General features: G+C 42.0%; 1 protein-coding gene across 5 annotated transcripts in view; it reads left to right on the plus strand.

Annotated features, from left to right (window-relative positions):
* JMJD1C (jumonji domain containing 1C) overlaps nt 1-14,572 on the plus strand; it is a 180,795-nt gene that overhangs the window by 47,730 nt on the left and 118,493 nt on the right. For 3 of the 5 annotated variants that reach the window (XM_039345598.1, XM_039345597.1, XM_039345599.1), the window contains 2 exons: nt 6,370-6,534; nt 6,732-6,814. Coding sequence is in view for 2 of the 5 variants with exons in the window: in XM_039345596.1 (XP_039201530.1) it covers nt 6,370-6,534 (165 nt within the window). In the remaining 3 variants the exon portion in view is untranslated. The remainder of the gene's footprint in view (nt 1-6,369; nt 6,535-6,731; nt 6,815-14,572) is intronic. The other 2 variants (XM_039345596.1, XM_039345595.1) reach the window with 1 other exon arrangement.

A 14,572-nucleotide genomic window follows, 5' to 3' on the forward strand; every position in this document is an offset into this window, starting at 1 on the left:
AGCAGAAACACAAGTAATTTTAATAATATGGCATAGGACCAAAAATGTTTTTCTAACTTAGCAAGTCCCCTGGACTGCAAGGTGATCAAAGTGGTCAGTCGTAGAGGAGATCAACCCTGTCTGCTCTTTAGAAGGCCAGATCCTGAAGTTGAAGCTCAAATACTTTGGCCACCTAATGAGAAGGAAGGACTCCCTGGAGAAGAGCCTAAGGCTGGGAAAGATGGAGGGCAAGAGAAGAATGGGATGACAGAGAATGAGGTGGTTGGATGGAGTCACTGAAGCAGTAGGCGTGAGCTTAAATGGACTCCAGAAGATGGCAGAGGACAGGAAGGCCTGGAGGAACGTTGTCCATGGGGTCGCGATGGGTCGGACTCAACTTCGCAACTAACAACAAACTGAGCCTGTCATTTTTCACTGATAGTATTGGTTCCATTTTTATCTATAAATACAGACAAATCCTTGAACTAAAGTCCAAACTAAAATTACTGCCATACCAAGTTGCAGAATTGTGTGTGGGTATATGTGTGAGTAAAAACATTACTTTAAAAATGTAAACTTGTTTAAGAAAAAATAATATTTAGAAGTATTTTAAAGAGTTCATCAACTGTTTTCACTTATTAGAACTATTTCTTTGGAACTGCTTATAGTGCTAAGAGTTGCATAGCTCCATTGATTGCTTCCATGCTAGTGAAACCTGACCTTTAACAGATGTTTGAGAAGCTACCAGTGTTTTCTATGATCAGTAAGCTAGACATTCCCTCCCCCCTCCCAAATTTTTGGCACAAATCTTAAACTGTGTTAATAACTTAGCATAGTAGCATTGATGCATTTAAAAATGCTGCTTAAGAGGAGAAAATGATATAAACACGCAAGCAAACATGATTTCTTAACGTATTTTAGCTATATATTTTTTAAGTTTTATATATCTTTTGCGGAAAGAAGCTTAAATGTACTTCTAAATTTGAATTCTGACATTTTTGGCATTTTGATTTTCTGAGCTTTCTTGTGAGTGAAATGCTTTCTTGCCAAATCAAAACATAAAGTAAAATATACCTCATCTGGAAGAGATGACTAATAACATACAGTAACTCTTTATGAAGGCAACTTTTTAAGCTGTATTTTAAAAAGAATTGCAGCTGCTTTGTTGAAAATTTGTAAGGAAGCGAAAGTTCTGTTCATTTACCTCTGCCCGCTAGATTTCTGATGTAAAAGTATTTCATGAATACTTTGAAAATACAGCTTTCTTTCCTTACAGATGTTAACATTAATAAGAATCTTAGAAATTACTTTGTTGGTATAGAATTTAAAATACTTTAGATCAGTGGTTCTCAACCTGTGGGTCGGGACCCCATTTGGGGTCGAACGACCATTTCACGGGGGTCACCAAACAAGGCTGTCCGCCATTTTTTTCCCCTTTTCTTTGGCCACGCCCCTGGCATCCAGTGATGTATAAGTGGTTGGGGGTCACCACAACATGGGGAACTGTATTATGGGGTCACGGCATTAGAAAGGTTGAGAACCACTGCTTTAGATTCTATATACTTTAACATTCAATGGAATTATAAACACTATATTTCAGCCTCTAACAAACTTGTATAAATATTGTCTTTTTCTTCTAATATTTGATTGAGAAACGTCTGGTTATAGAACTTGAATGTTCTACTGCTAAATTAATGAACCCTAACTGTTTAAACCAGAGTTATTTGGATAGTATAAAGCTTTGGATCCTATTTCCTGATATTTTCATGCTTCTGTAAATAAACACATTTTATTTTTATTTATTTATTTGCTAGAATGAGTATAGCTAAGTGTCTTCCACTGTGAATTAGGCAGTTACTAGCAACAGATCTTTGATCAAATGCTAAATATTATTGAGAGATGAGGAAAATTTCCTGTTCTCCTCTAGTGTGCATGACATAAAAAAAAAAAATTAGAAATGCGTAGGTTTAGAATGTCCTCATTCTGTTGCAGGAGATCATGGAGTTAAGCTGCCACAAAAATTTTTGTTGATCTTTAGCTTTGACTTAACTTGCATCACTTTGACCCTCGGGTAATCTTCAAAGAAAAATCACAGATAAATGCATATGAACATTTGATTTTAATATCAATTATGTTTGACAGTATGGTGGTTTTTCGACTTGCTTCCCTTAGCACAGGGGTTCTCAACCTTGGAAACTTTAAGACTTGTGGACTTCAACTCCCAGAATTCCTCAGCCTGCCTTAGCACATAGTGTTTTATCATTTGCTGTTTCCTAGGTCATTTTAGGTTGAATTCATTAAGAAATATTACCAAGCTTGTAGCAAAAGCTGATTTCCAAAGCCATTCGAATTGAAGGTGATTCTTCTTTTTCAGAAAAAATTTCCATTTCATATAGTCCTCAAGTTAACAACCATTCATTTAGCAACCAAAAGTGGTGCTGAATAAAGGGAGTTACAAAAGTTCTGACTGATGCAGTGCCCTAACACAAACACAATTGGCAACCAGCTCACACTTAAGACCAGTTGCAGTGTCCTGCAGTCACATGATTTCCATTTGCAATCATCCCAGCTGGCTTCCCACAAGCAAAGTCAATAGGGAGACCAGCAGAAAAGGTTGCAATTGCTCAAGAAAGTCTCCCCTCCCCTGAGTTTTCTTTGCTCATATGTATCACTCCCACCTTCTCTGCACTCCCACACACCCCTTGACCTCTTTCCCCAGCCTCCTCATGTTCACACATACACTTGCGCCATCATCACATCCTCTTTCCCTTGTCTTCTTGTGATTGCACACATGCCTTCCACCCCCTTTTTTCCTGGACACACTCCCACCAGGTCTCCTCTTTCCACAACTTCCCTGTGATTGTACATATGCGTCTACCCACCAGTGTCTCCCTTCCCCAGCTTTCTTGAGCTCACACCACATCACAACACACACACCCCAACTTGCACCCAACTTGTTCCCTGCCTCCCGGGCCTCCCCCATGTAGCACACCATACTCCTTATCTGGGACTCTCTCTATTTCTGTTTTAATGACCCAGGCGTCTTGGTTGATGACAACAGGACATCTGGATTGCCAGTGGTCCCATGAAGTCACGCTTTACGACGCAGCACTTATTAACAGCAATTCATGTCCAAATTGCAGTTGTAACTCAGGGACTACTTATACAACTTTTCCATTGCTAAGCCATTGAACAGCTTTGTCTCGGGGCAAGTCTGGATAGTTAACTTCTGATTCTTAGAAAAATTCATGGAATTGACACTGCACAAAAGTGAATTAAGTTCACCATTGATATTATTGGTTCAATAATAACACATGATTAAAATATTTTCCACAAAGTACCTGCTGATGACTATGCAATGAATAGTCATAGGCTTTAAAAATAACTTATATTTTTCACAAGCTATTTAAATTTATGCAACTAAGCCTTTTTGTTCTGCTCATACATGTTTGCCACAGTCAGTTATAACACTTTTGTTATACTGAAGTTTACTGAATTAGTGTTTTCTCCACTTCTTTGAAACTATTCTTGCCTATAGTTGCTCCACATGGACTATTTATAGAAGCTAAGTTTTCAGTCATTTCCTTGAATAAACAACAACAACTGAGCATTATTGGTAACATCTGTGGAGTCATCTGGAGCCAAGGAAAACCAGCAGAAATAATTGGCTTTTTTAAATTGATTATTGATGTTGCTCCCAGTGTCCTCAACTCTTGGAGCTACTGTTTTCGCAGATTTAAAACAAGTTTATTTTTTCTGGACACATTTATTCGACAATTGAAAACAATTTAATTAACTTACAATAAGTAAACAGCTTTCCTTGTTGGCTAACGAATGAACCACATAGAAGCTTACTTTGGTTGCAACCAAATATTGTAATTGCAGCAGTCACTCTCTGCTTTTTAATGCTTATTTGCCAAGCAGGAAGAATAAAATTGAGAAAGGCTATTTTTTATTTCTCTTGGCATTCTCATTCATAATAATGCTTCTCTCCCTTTCTTAGATGGCATTAAAGATTAAAATCAAATATACTATTAAGGAAAAGATTTTGGGTGTGTTTTGAGTTTTTCCTGTGGGTATCCCCTAACATGCAGTAACACTTTTATATAATAGCGTAAGTCACTAGTTTATCCCTGTAGGAATTAAATAATAACTAGGGAAATATATTATCATTTTCATTTCCAACTATTAATATGTCTTTGTTATTATAGAAATACATGAGTTCATCAGAAATGTGTTACTAAACTTAGGGTCATATTCAGAGTGAGTCCTTTAAAAAGGGAACCGTTATAATATGTTGTCAATGTTGGCATCAGGGTATGGTGCAGAATTTCGATTGTGGTTATTTGTAGATGAACATGCATTCTTATTTCTTTATGAACGGAAAAAGTTTTAAAAGTTCATTTTCTTGCAATTTCTTTCTGTTAGGCCACCTCTTTTCTAATTTTCATCTGTGAAAAAGGGGGAATATATTTTTCAGTTTTTTAATATCTATTACTTGCATTCTTTGTTCTCAAATGTTGTATTATACTTTAATGAGCCGAGGTGGCGCAGCAGTTAGAGTGCAGTACTGCAGGCCACTTTAGCTGACTGTGTTCAGCAGGTCAGCAGTTCAAATCTCACCAGCTCAAGGTTGACTCAGCCTTCCATCCTTCCGAGGTAGGTAAAATGAGGACCCAGATTGTTGGGGGCAATGTTATATATATATATATATATATATATATATATATATATATAATATATATATATATATATATATATATATATATATATATATATATATTATATATATATATAATAGTAAAGTTGGAAGGGACCTTGGAGGTCATCTAGTCCAACCCCCTGCTCGGGCAGGAAACCCTACACCATTTCGGACAAATGGCTGTCCAGTCTCTTCTTAAAAACTTCCAGTGTTTGAGCATTTACTGCTTCTGGAGGCAAGCTGTTCCACTGATTAATTGTTCTCACTGTCAGGAAGTTTCTCCTTAGTTCTAGGTTGCTTCTCTCCTTGATTAGTTTCCACCCGTTGCTTCTTGTCCTGCCTTCAGGTGCTTTGGAAAATAGCTTAATTCCCTCTTCTTTATGGCAGCCCCTGAGATATTGGAATACTGCTATCATGTCCCCCCTTGTCCTTCTCTTCGTTAAACTAGACATACCCAATTCTAGCAACCGTTCCTTATATGTTTTAGCCTCCAGTCCCCTAATCATCTTTGTTGCTCTTCTCTGTACTCTTTCTAGAGTCTCAACATCTTTTTTACATCGTGGTGACCAAAACTGGATGCAGTATTCCAAGTGTGGCCTTACCAAGGCATTGAAGAGTGGTATTAATACTTCACGTGATCTTGATTCTATCCCTCTGTTAATGCAGCCTAGTACTGTGTTGGCCTTTTTGGCAGCTGCCGCACACTGCTGGCTCATATTTAACTGATTGTCTACTAGGACTCCGAGGTCCCTCTCACAGTTACTACTATTGAGCATGGTGCCACCTATGCTGTACTTGTGCATTTGGTTTTTCTTGCCTAAATGTAGAACCTTGCTTTTTTCACCATTGAATTTCATTTTGTTAGTTAGTGCCCAGTGTTCAAGTCTGTCCAGATCCTTCTGTATCTGAAGCCTGTCTTCTGGAGTGTTGGCTATTCCTGCCAGCTTGGTGTCATCTGCAAATTTGATGAGTTCCCCATCTATCCCTTCATCCAAATCGTTGATGAAGATGTTGAAGAGTACTGGGCCCAGAACAGAGCCCTGGGGCACCCCACTACACACTTCCCTCCATATAGATGCAGTTCCATTGAGGATCACTCGCTGAGTACGGCCGGTCAGCCAGCTACGGATCCATCTGGTGATGGTTCTGTCTACCCCACATTTTTCTATCTTGTCAAGTAGTAGGTTGTGATCTACTTTATCAAATGCCTTACTGAAGTCCAAGTAAATTATGTCCACAGCATTCCTCTGATCCACTAATTTTGTCACTTGGTCAAAGAATGCAATAAGATTTGTCTGACATGATCTATTTTTGACAAACCCATGTTGGCTTTTAGTAATGACTTTGTTTGCCTCTAGGTGTTCGTATGTATGTATGTATGTATGTATGTATATATATATATATACACATACATACATACATACATACATACATACATACACACACACATTGCTTACTGGTGTATACCACTTAGAGAGTGCTTGCACTTAAAGCGGTATATAAGTCTCATAAATAAATAAACAAATAAATAGGGTTTTTTTAAAAAATCGACTTAAAAACTAGGAATTACATAATTTAGAAAACTTCTAAATATCGAAGTATTCTGCTAGCCTTTTTGTAGTATAACTATGCAGTAATAATTGTTTAATAAATAAGTAAACAAATAATTGTTGAATTTGTGTTCCTAGGTATATGTGGAATTTGATGATCTCGAATGGGAAAAACGAGAATGGGTTAAAGTTTATGAAGATTTTGCAGCATTCCTTGTGGAATACCAATTGATCTGGGCAAGGAGGAAGGACCCTAGCCAGTCTCAGGGATCAAAAATCAAGCATATTCAGTGGCCTGCATTGGTAAGATGTCTAATTTATGTTTTAACTTCCATTGAGAAACTTTAAAAAATACAGTAGTATTATTTTGTAGTTTGCAATTTATAAATCAGTCTGTTTGAAAAAAACTCTGGTTATGCGGGCATATAACTTAGTATTATTTCTTCAGTGATTAGAAAAACTATGCAATCTTTTTTCCTTTCTTTCAATTCTAAAATCAGATTGGATCTTGATATTGCTCTACTTGGGATGTGTAAGGTCTTGCCTCAGCTATTCCCTCAAGAAAGTCGAACTCTTGAAACAGGTAACATTTCAAAAGGATCTTTTATTGAGAGAAACTGATTGCAGAGAAAGCAGGCAGGATCTAAAAGTTCCCACGCGAAAACATTAGGCTAAACTCCATTGTTCAAACCCCTCCCAACTACCCAGTCCATGGAGAGCCAGTCCGAAGATGTGAAGGTGTTGTAAGAACTCTGAGCTAAAAAAAGTGATAACAAGTTGTTCTTAGGCACCGCAACCTTGGTGCAGGCAGAGTTCTCCGGAGGTGAGGCAAACCAGATGGCCCAAGACTCATCCCTCCTCCCCAATTTCCAGGAAGATACATCAAAGCAAAAGAGAAACAAAGCAAAAATGGATACATCACAGAAAAGCCCCAGGGCCCCTTTTCTGCCAAAATGGTAGTGTCCCGATAGGGATCTATGGGGACCTGACATACTGTCTCCCTTAAAAGAAGGAGAAGTCTACCTGGAGCAAACAGCAAATAATAAAAAGGGGAGAAAAGAGAGTAAATTTATTAATTAGGCTTATCTGTGTAGAGGGCATGGAAAGGTTTAAGTAATCTGAGGTCCCTAATGTGCTTCTTGTGTACCTATTGCTTTTGGGCTGCAGGGAGATCTTTTCATGCTACCAGATATTGTGTGCTTTCGAGAATCAAGGATTTCTTTGATTTCAAAATGTTGTTCACCTTCTACCATTAACCCCATTACATTAGCCTTCTAACCCCCCCTCCCCCAATTGTAGCATTGGGGGAGGGGGGGTTAGAAGGCTATAGTGCAATACAGGGTGGACTTGTCTTAGCGTCTTTGACCATTTCTAATTCTACTGTGACAGGGTTTATAATGCATTTAATGGGGAAAGGCCCCACAAACTTTGGACCTTGTTTCATAGAGGGCTGTAGCAACTACAGGAATCAGATATACTCGGTCCCCAATGTGGAATGGTTTAGGCTCTTTTCTTATCTGCCTGTGCCTTGTATGCTGCTCTGGCTTCGGCTAGAGCAGCGGTTCTCAACCTGTGGGTTGCGACCCTTTTGGGGGTCGAACAACGCTTTCACAGGGGTCGCCTAAGACCATCGGAAAACACATATTTCCATTGGTCTTAGGAACCGAGCTGCGCCAGCCAGCTCGGGCAGACAGGAAAGCAGGTGCCTCAGCAGCATGGCGGGGCTGCACTACCCATCGCAGAGCAGCTACTGACGCGTCGCCATGGCTATGAATCTCCTGCTCAGCGTCTTTCAGTTCCTCTTGCCTGGCTTCCGTCTGGGAGAAGCGCAGGGCCAAAGTAAAAAAAAAAAAGCCTGGCGAAATACTCCCGAGGGGTAGCGTCTATCTGTAGCGGGAGGTGAAGGGGGCGGGTGGGTGAGTGGGGGTCGACCAGAAGGGAACTGGGTCTGATAAGGGTGAAAGTTGAGTGAGGTTTTCCCCCTCGCCCTTCTCTCCGCCTCCCTTTGTGCAGCGGCGTCTCTGGCTGTTGCCTTCCCAGTCTCCGAGAATGGGAAAAAAAAAGAGCCGTGAGCGAGTTCCCCTTTCTGCCTCGTTGCTGAAAGCTTTTTTTTAAAACGACCACTAGTTCAGAACTCCTCGGGGCTTGTTTGCACGAGTTTGTGGCAGATCAGTAAATAAAGGGGTAGGGGAGCCAAACGGTCCAAGGCAGTGCACCCTGAACGTGTGGATGCTGCTTTCATGACTTGCCACCACCACCCCCTCTCTTCCCGCCCTGCTCGAGCAACGCGCTGCTGCTGGCTGAGCTGAGCTGAGCTGTGGCGCCGAGCGGATCCCCACACCTCCTGGTTGCCCGGCCGTGCTTCGCCCCCGGGCGCCTGCCGCCTGCCGCACCGGAGCCTCTCCCGCGCCACCTGGCCTGCCTCCCTTGCAGTCAGAGGGCATCTGTGTGTGTCTCCAGACCTTACTGGACTACCATCCCCAGCAGCCCTAAAAAGCACTGTGGAAGAGTGGGGAATGCTGGGAGTTGCAGTTCATCACCATCTGGAAAAACATGATTCTCCAAAGATCGATCAATCCTTCCTTCCTTCCTTCCTTTTCCCCTCAATCTCCTTCCTTCTCCATCTCCTCCTTTCCCCTTCAATCTTCCTTCCTTCCTTCCTTCCTTCCATCTCCATCCCTTCCCCTTCAATCTCTCTCTCCTTGCTTGCTTCCTTTCTTCCTTCCTTCCTTCCATCCATCCATCCATCTCCTTCCTTTCCCCTTCAATCTCCTTCCTTCTCCATCTCCTTCCTTTCCCCTTCAATTTTCTTTCCTTCCATCTCCATCCCTTCCCCTTCAATCTCTCTCTCTCCTTCCTTCCTTCCTTCCTTCCTTCCTTCCTTCCTTCCTTCCTTTCCCCTCAATCTCCTTCCTTCTCCATCTCCTTCCTTTCCCCTTCAATTTTCCTTCCTTCCTTCCATCTCCATCCCTTCCCCTTCAATCTCTCTCCTTCCTTCCTTCCTTCCTTCCTTCCTTCCTTCCTTCCTTCCTTCCTTCCTTCCTTCCTTTCCCCTTCAGTCTCCTTCCTTCTCCATCTCCTTCCTTTCCCCTTCAATCTTCCTTCCTTCCTTCCATCTCCATCCCTTCCCCTTCAATCTCTCTCCTTCCTTTCTTCCTTCCTTCCCCCTTCAATCTCCTTCCTTCTCCATCTCCTTTCTTTCCGCTTCAATCTTCCTTCCTTCCTTCCTTCCTTCCTTCCTTCCTTCCTTCTATCTCCATCTCCATCCCTTCCCCTTCAATCTCTCTCCTTCCCCTTCAATCTCCTTCCTTCTCCATCTCCTTTCTTTCCCCTTCAATCTTCCTTCCTTCCTTCCATCTCCATCCCTTCCCCTTCAATCTCTCTGTCCTTCCTTCCTTCCTTCCTTCCTTCCTTCCTTCCTTCCTTCTCCATCTCCTTTCTTTCCCCTTCAATCTTCCTTCCTTCCTTCCATCTCCATTTTCATCCCTTCCTCTTCAATCTCTCTCCTTCCCCTTCAATCTCCTTCCTTCTCCATCTCCTTCCTTTCCCCTTCAATCTTCCTTCCTTTCTTCCCCTTCCCTCCCTCCCAACATTTTTGAGCAAGGAAGAGTAAGCTTCTCCATTGAGCATGGCTATATTGTTCTTGTGATTAATCACTATGCTTTAATTATGTTCAATTCGTAACAATGAAAATACACCCTGCATATCAAATATTTAGATTAATATTCATAACAGTAGCAAAATTACAGTTATGAAGTAGCAACGAAAATAATTTTATGGTTGGGGGTCACCACAACATGAGGAACTGTATTAAAGGGTCGCGGCATTAGGAAGGTTGAGAACCACTGGGCTAGAGCTTTGCAAAAGACTGGCCAGACATTCTTTAACTGATCAATCCACACTTTTAATGAGGGGATTGTGGATTCAATGGTTGGTAGCTCGGGCATTGGGTTGAAGTCTTGCCCTGTAATCACTTGGAAACAAGTAAAACCAGTGCTGGTGTGCACAGCATTCTTACAGGCAACTTCAGCAAATGGTAGGAGATCAGTGCAGTTATCTTGATAGTAGTTAACAAAGCATCTTAAGTATTATTCTAGAACTGAGTTTATTCTGACCCACCATTCGTTTGTGGATGGTGACTAGAACTCAAGCCCTGATCTATCCCCAAAGGTCCAGGAAGGCTTTCCAGAATTTTGAGGTGAATTGGACTCCTCAGTCTGAGATGATGCGAGGTGGTGCCCCATGTAAGCGATAGATGTGATGCAGGAACAGGGTGCTGATGGTTCTGCCACCAGTTGCAGGAGGCCGGGTGTCTTTCCCTGCCTTCGTTTGGCTGCTGCACAGGTGGGGTAGCTAGATACATAGCTGTCAATGTCTTTTTTGAGGGATGGCCACCAAAACTGCCTTTTTAAAAGGTGTAGTGTTTTTATGAACCCAGACTGTCCCGCCAGTTTTGAATCATGGCCTGTTAGCATAGTTTTCAGTCTCTGAATGGATGAGATGTACAACTTCCCTCCTACCCAGACTAGCCCTTCCTGCATCAAGCAGACATTCTTTTGGCTAATGAACTACTCGCCCTTCTCTAGGCTTGTTTGAAGGCCAAGGCACTGGTATTACCTAGGGGCGACCCCCCCCTTTTGTTTGCGCTCTCGTACTTACCCAAGCCATTAATTGTTGCACCAGGAGCAAAGGCTTAACTACTTCCACTTTTGCACTATTATATTGAGGCGGCTTCAACAAAGCATCAGCACACTACAGCTGATCTGAGGCGTAGAGAGCATGGCTAACGTGGGGCGAGCATGTGGCAGGTGCGCACATGGACTCTGCTATTTTCGGCATCGCTTTGATGCCTGGCGGGCCGGGACGGCCCCACTTCTCACTCAGCCGCTTTTCCTCTTTCTTCTCCCTGCTCCTTCTTCCCTCGCACTGGCTGCTCCACTTCCTGTCTCCATTGCAGCACAGATTGCATCCCGGGATTCACTTTGGCAGCAGCGGGGTTTGGGGGATGGTGAATCCCCATTCGTGGCATGTCCGCTGACCAATCACTATACCGCCTTTCGGGAGGGTAGCACTAGCTGCCAATGCAGCGGCGGGGAAGGTGGAAGGCAATCCCAGCAGACCAGCCTGGCAGGGGTGGGGTGGGAAACTGGCACCAAAAGCAGCACTCGGAGCCTCCAGGAGCTGCAGGGATCTGCGTGCGCCCTTTGCAGTTGTCCTTCTGCCCAACATTGCAACAGGTTTATGCATCCGTGCATCAGTGACTGCTTAGGCTTGTTGCAGTGGTGGTACTGGCAGTAGACGGAGGTAGAAGGGGGGTGGTGGTGAAGTATGCAGTCCTGCCTGCCAAAAAACAGATGGTGGGATGGAGTGGGTGGGGTCTTAAGTAGGGCTTATTTTGAACATAGGGCTTATATTAGGCCCACCCCCAAAATCAAGCTAGGTCTTATTTTCGGGGTAGGTCTTATTTTCAGGGAAGCATGGTATTTGTGCAAAGGATGGAATGAATTGCCTGTAAAAAATTGTGAAGCCAGGCAAGCTTTGCAGCTGCTTTCAGCTACAAGGGGGTATGTTTCCAATCTAACACAGCCTGTACTTTCTCTGGGTCCTTAGTGACCTTTCAAAGTTACAATGGCAAAGTGACTTATGACCATTTTTCACACTTACAACCATTGCAGCATCCCCATAGTCACAAGAATCTAACTCAGATGCTTGGCAACTGCTTCATGTTTGTGACGCTTGCCGTGTCCCGGAGTCCTGTGATCCCCTTTTACAATCTTCTGACAAGCAAAGTCAACAGGGAAACCAGATTCACTTAACAACCATGTTAACAAATGCAGCGATTCACTTAACAACTATGGCAAGAAAAGTCATAAAATAGGGCAAGCTCACTTAACAAATGTTTCACTTAGCGACACAAATTTGGGGCTCAGTTGTGGTTGTAACTTGAGGACTACCTGTACATCATGCTGAAAATCTGAAATGCAGGATGTAAAAATAATGGATATACTTGCACATATGGTAAGGAATTGTCCCACTCAGTTTTGATTCAATATTAATTTTATTAATGTGGTTTCGGGAGGAAGAATGATTTAAATGTATGTTTATATTATATACCAAACATTTTAAATAAATAAATGAACTTCGAATTTATTGAGAATGGAAGGTGACAAAGAAGATTATTCTGATAAGATGAAAAGACAGTGCCACCCCAGACGTAAAGTCTTGGATTCAGCTAAGACCTGTCTAATATGGTTGTAGCCATTCAGAATAGCCCTTAGCATCACTACAGCACACAGGGCCCTCCACCATTTTGAGGTACTGTTTCTTTGGAGGGGATTATTATGCTTGTTTGCACAGTCCATATATTTAGATTGGATTTGGCATTTCTGTCTACTTATTGGGTCTTTCCCAAGGACTTGGATCAAGCAGATATTGTTTGATGGTGTTAAAGATATTGTCGAAAGATATAAACTGTTTCAAGTAAAGTGGCCGTTTGCATTTATTCCTGAGGATATTTACATACCCCATGTGCCCTTCCTGTTTCTTAAATGCTCAGAATGTAGTGGGTGTGAGAATTGAGAGTTAGAATTCTCAAAGCAATGTCATACATACTCATTACCAGTAAAAGTGGTTATGTAGAACATGGTAGGCCGCTACATAATTCGAATAAAACATTAAATAAAATGTATATTTCTTATTTTTACATTTATTTATATTTCATACTTCTTAACCATCCATCTCCCTCAGAGAGGGGATCTGGGCAATCTACAATTTAATCAATAAAATTAAGCGTTAAAAATGAAAGATTTAAAAAAATATATATAAAAAAACACTACATTTCAAAAAATGGAGATTTCTAAGATGGAGAGGTTAGTTGTTAATACTGCGGGGGGGGGGTGTTTCCTCATGGTGTTAACCAGCCCCATGGTTGTGTGGGTCCCTGTGTCCTCCAAGCAAGGCTACACAGCCAAATTTTGACCATCTTGTAAATGCTTCATGATGCAGGGCAGTAGCAGAAAAGAGGCCCTCTTAGACCCCACCAGCTGAAAGTTTTTGACTGATGGGGTCTGCAGCATACCTCCTCTGAGGCAGGCTGATGTGATAGGTCTGTAGGTAGCCTGGTCCTATATCACTGATCAGAAATTTGCCATCATCATTAACTGGAATCATCCTAACAGTTGCTGGTAAAACTTCCTTTCCAAACCATTCTTACCAGGTAGTTCAGAAAAATAGCATTGCCAGTGGTTTTGGACTTTGCCAAGAGATTTTGAATGGAGACGTACAGTAACAGAACTGTTAATACAGATTAAAAATAATCGTAAGTATTTTGTTAAAAATGCACACTTAAATTCATAACCAATATGTTAGATTTCTGTAAACTTGTCCTTTCTGTTCCTTGTTTATTCCTCTTAATAGTTGGGAATTTACATGCTAGTTTCAGATGTCAACTCAAGTAAACTTTATTTTGTAATGGGATTTTCAGAACTACTAATAAAAAGGTAACCCGAAGACTGATCACAAGTTACATTTCTCCGCACCACCATAACTTTGAACAATGGTCATTAAGCAAGGACCTCCTGTATTGTGAAACAATGAAATTTTTGGAAATGTGGATATTTCCAGAGAAACTTTCAATAATACCATTAGTGTTTTTTATTTAAGGCACATTAATATGAAAATGGGAAAAATACTCCTCGCCTGTGATATTAAAAGAAAATGTTAGCTGGTGGAGTCAAGTAGTCATTCCTTTACATGGTTATTAATAATGTGTTTCACATTCTGACTGACTATAGGGCATACACAGTAGTCATTCCATTTTAGATATATAAAGTAGGGTAGCCCAGTCTAATTTCAGACATATTGGCTTGATAAGCATACTTAGTAAATCATGTGCAAAATTTCCCTATTTTAAGCTCCTGGATTAATGAGAGAATTCTTAAGGAAAAAGCAGGATTTATGACAGATATTGACCAATGTTTGGTTTGTCCTATTAAGGTAGGGCAGTGGTGGCTAACCTATGGCACGGGTGCCAGAGGCTGCACTCGGAGCCCTCTCTGTGGGCACACATGCCATTGCCCCAGCCTTGCCTCCGCCCGCGACCCCCTTACCAGAAGCCTCCCTGGAGGAGAGTTGCCCCAGAGCATTGTCATGCGGAGCAGCGCAGCCAAGGACATGGCAGCCAGGCATGTGCAATGTTGGACAGCCAGACAAGACTACCCTCACACCCCAACAGGCACAGTTGATGCTGCAGAGTGTGGGCAGAGGGTGTGGCTGCCATGGCACTGCTGGGCTATCTGCGGCGGGCCCTGGAGGCGGTGAGTGGCCCTGTGGGCAAGCAGGG

Source organism: Crotalus tigris, unplaced genomic scaffold (assembly GCF_016545835.1).
Source record: "Crotalus tigris isolate CLP2741 ecotype Arizona unplaced genomic scaffold, ASM1654583v1 scf7180000017968.19369539983:2297261, whole genome shotgun sequence".
Classification (NCBI taxonomy): domain Eukaryota; kingdom Metazoa; phylum Chordata; class Lepidosauria; order Squamata; family Viperidae; genus Crotalus; species Crotalus tigris.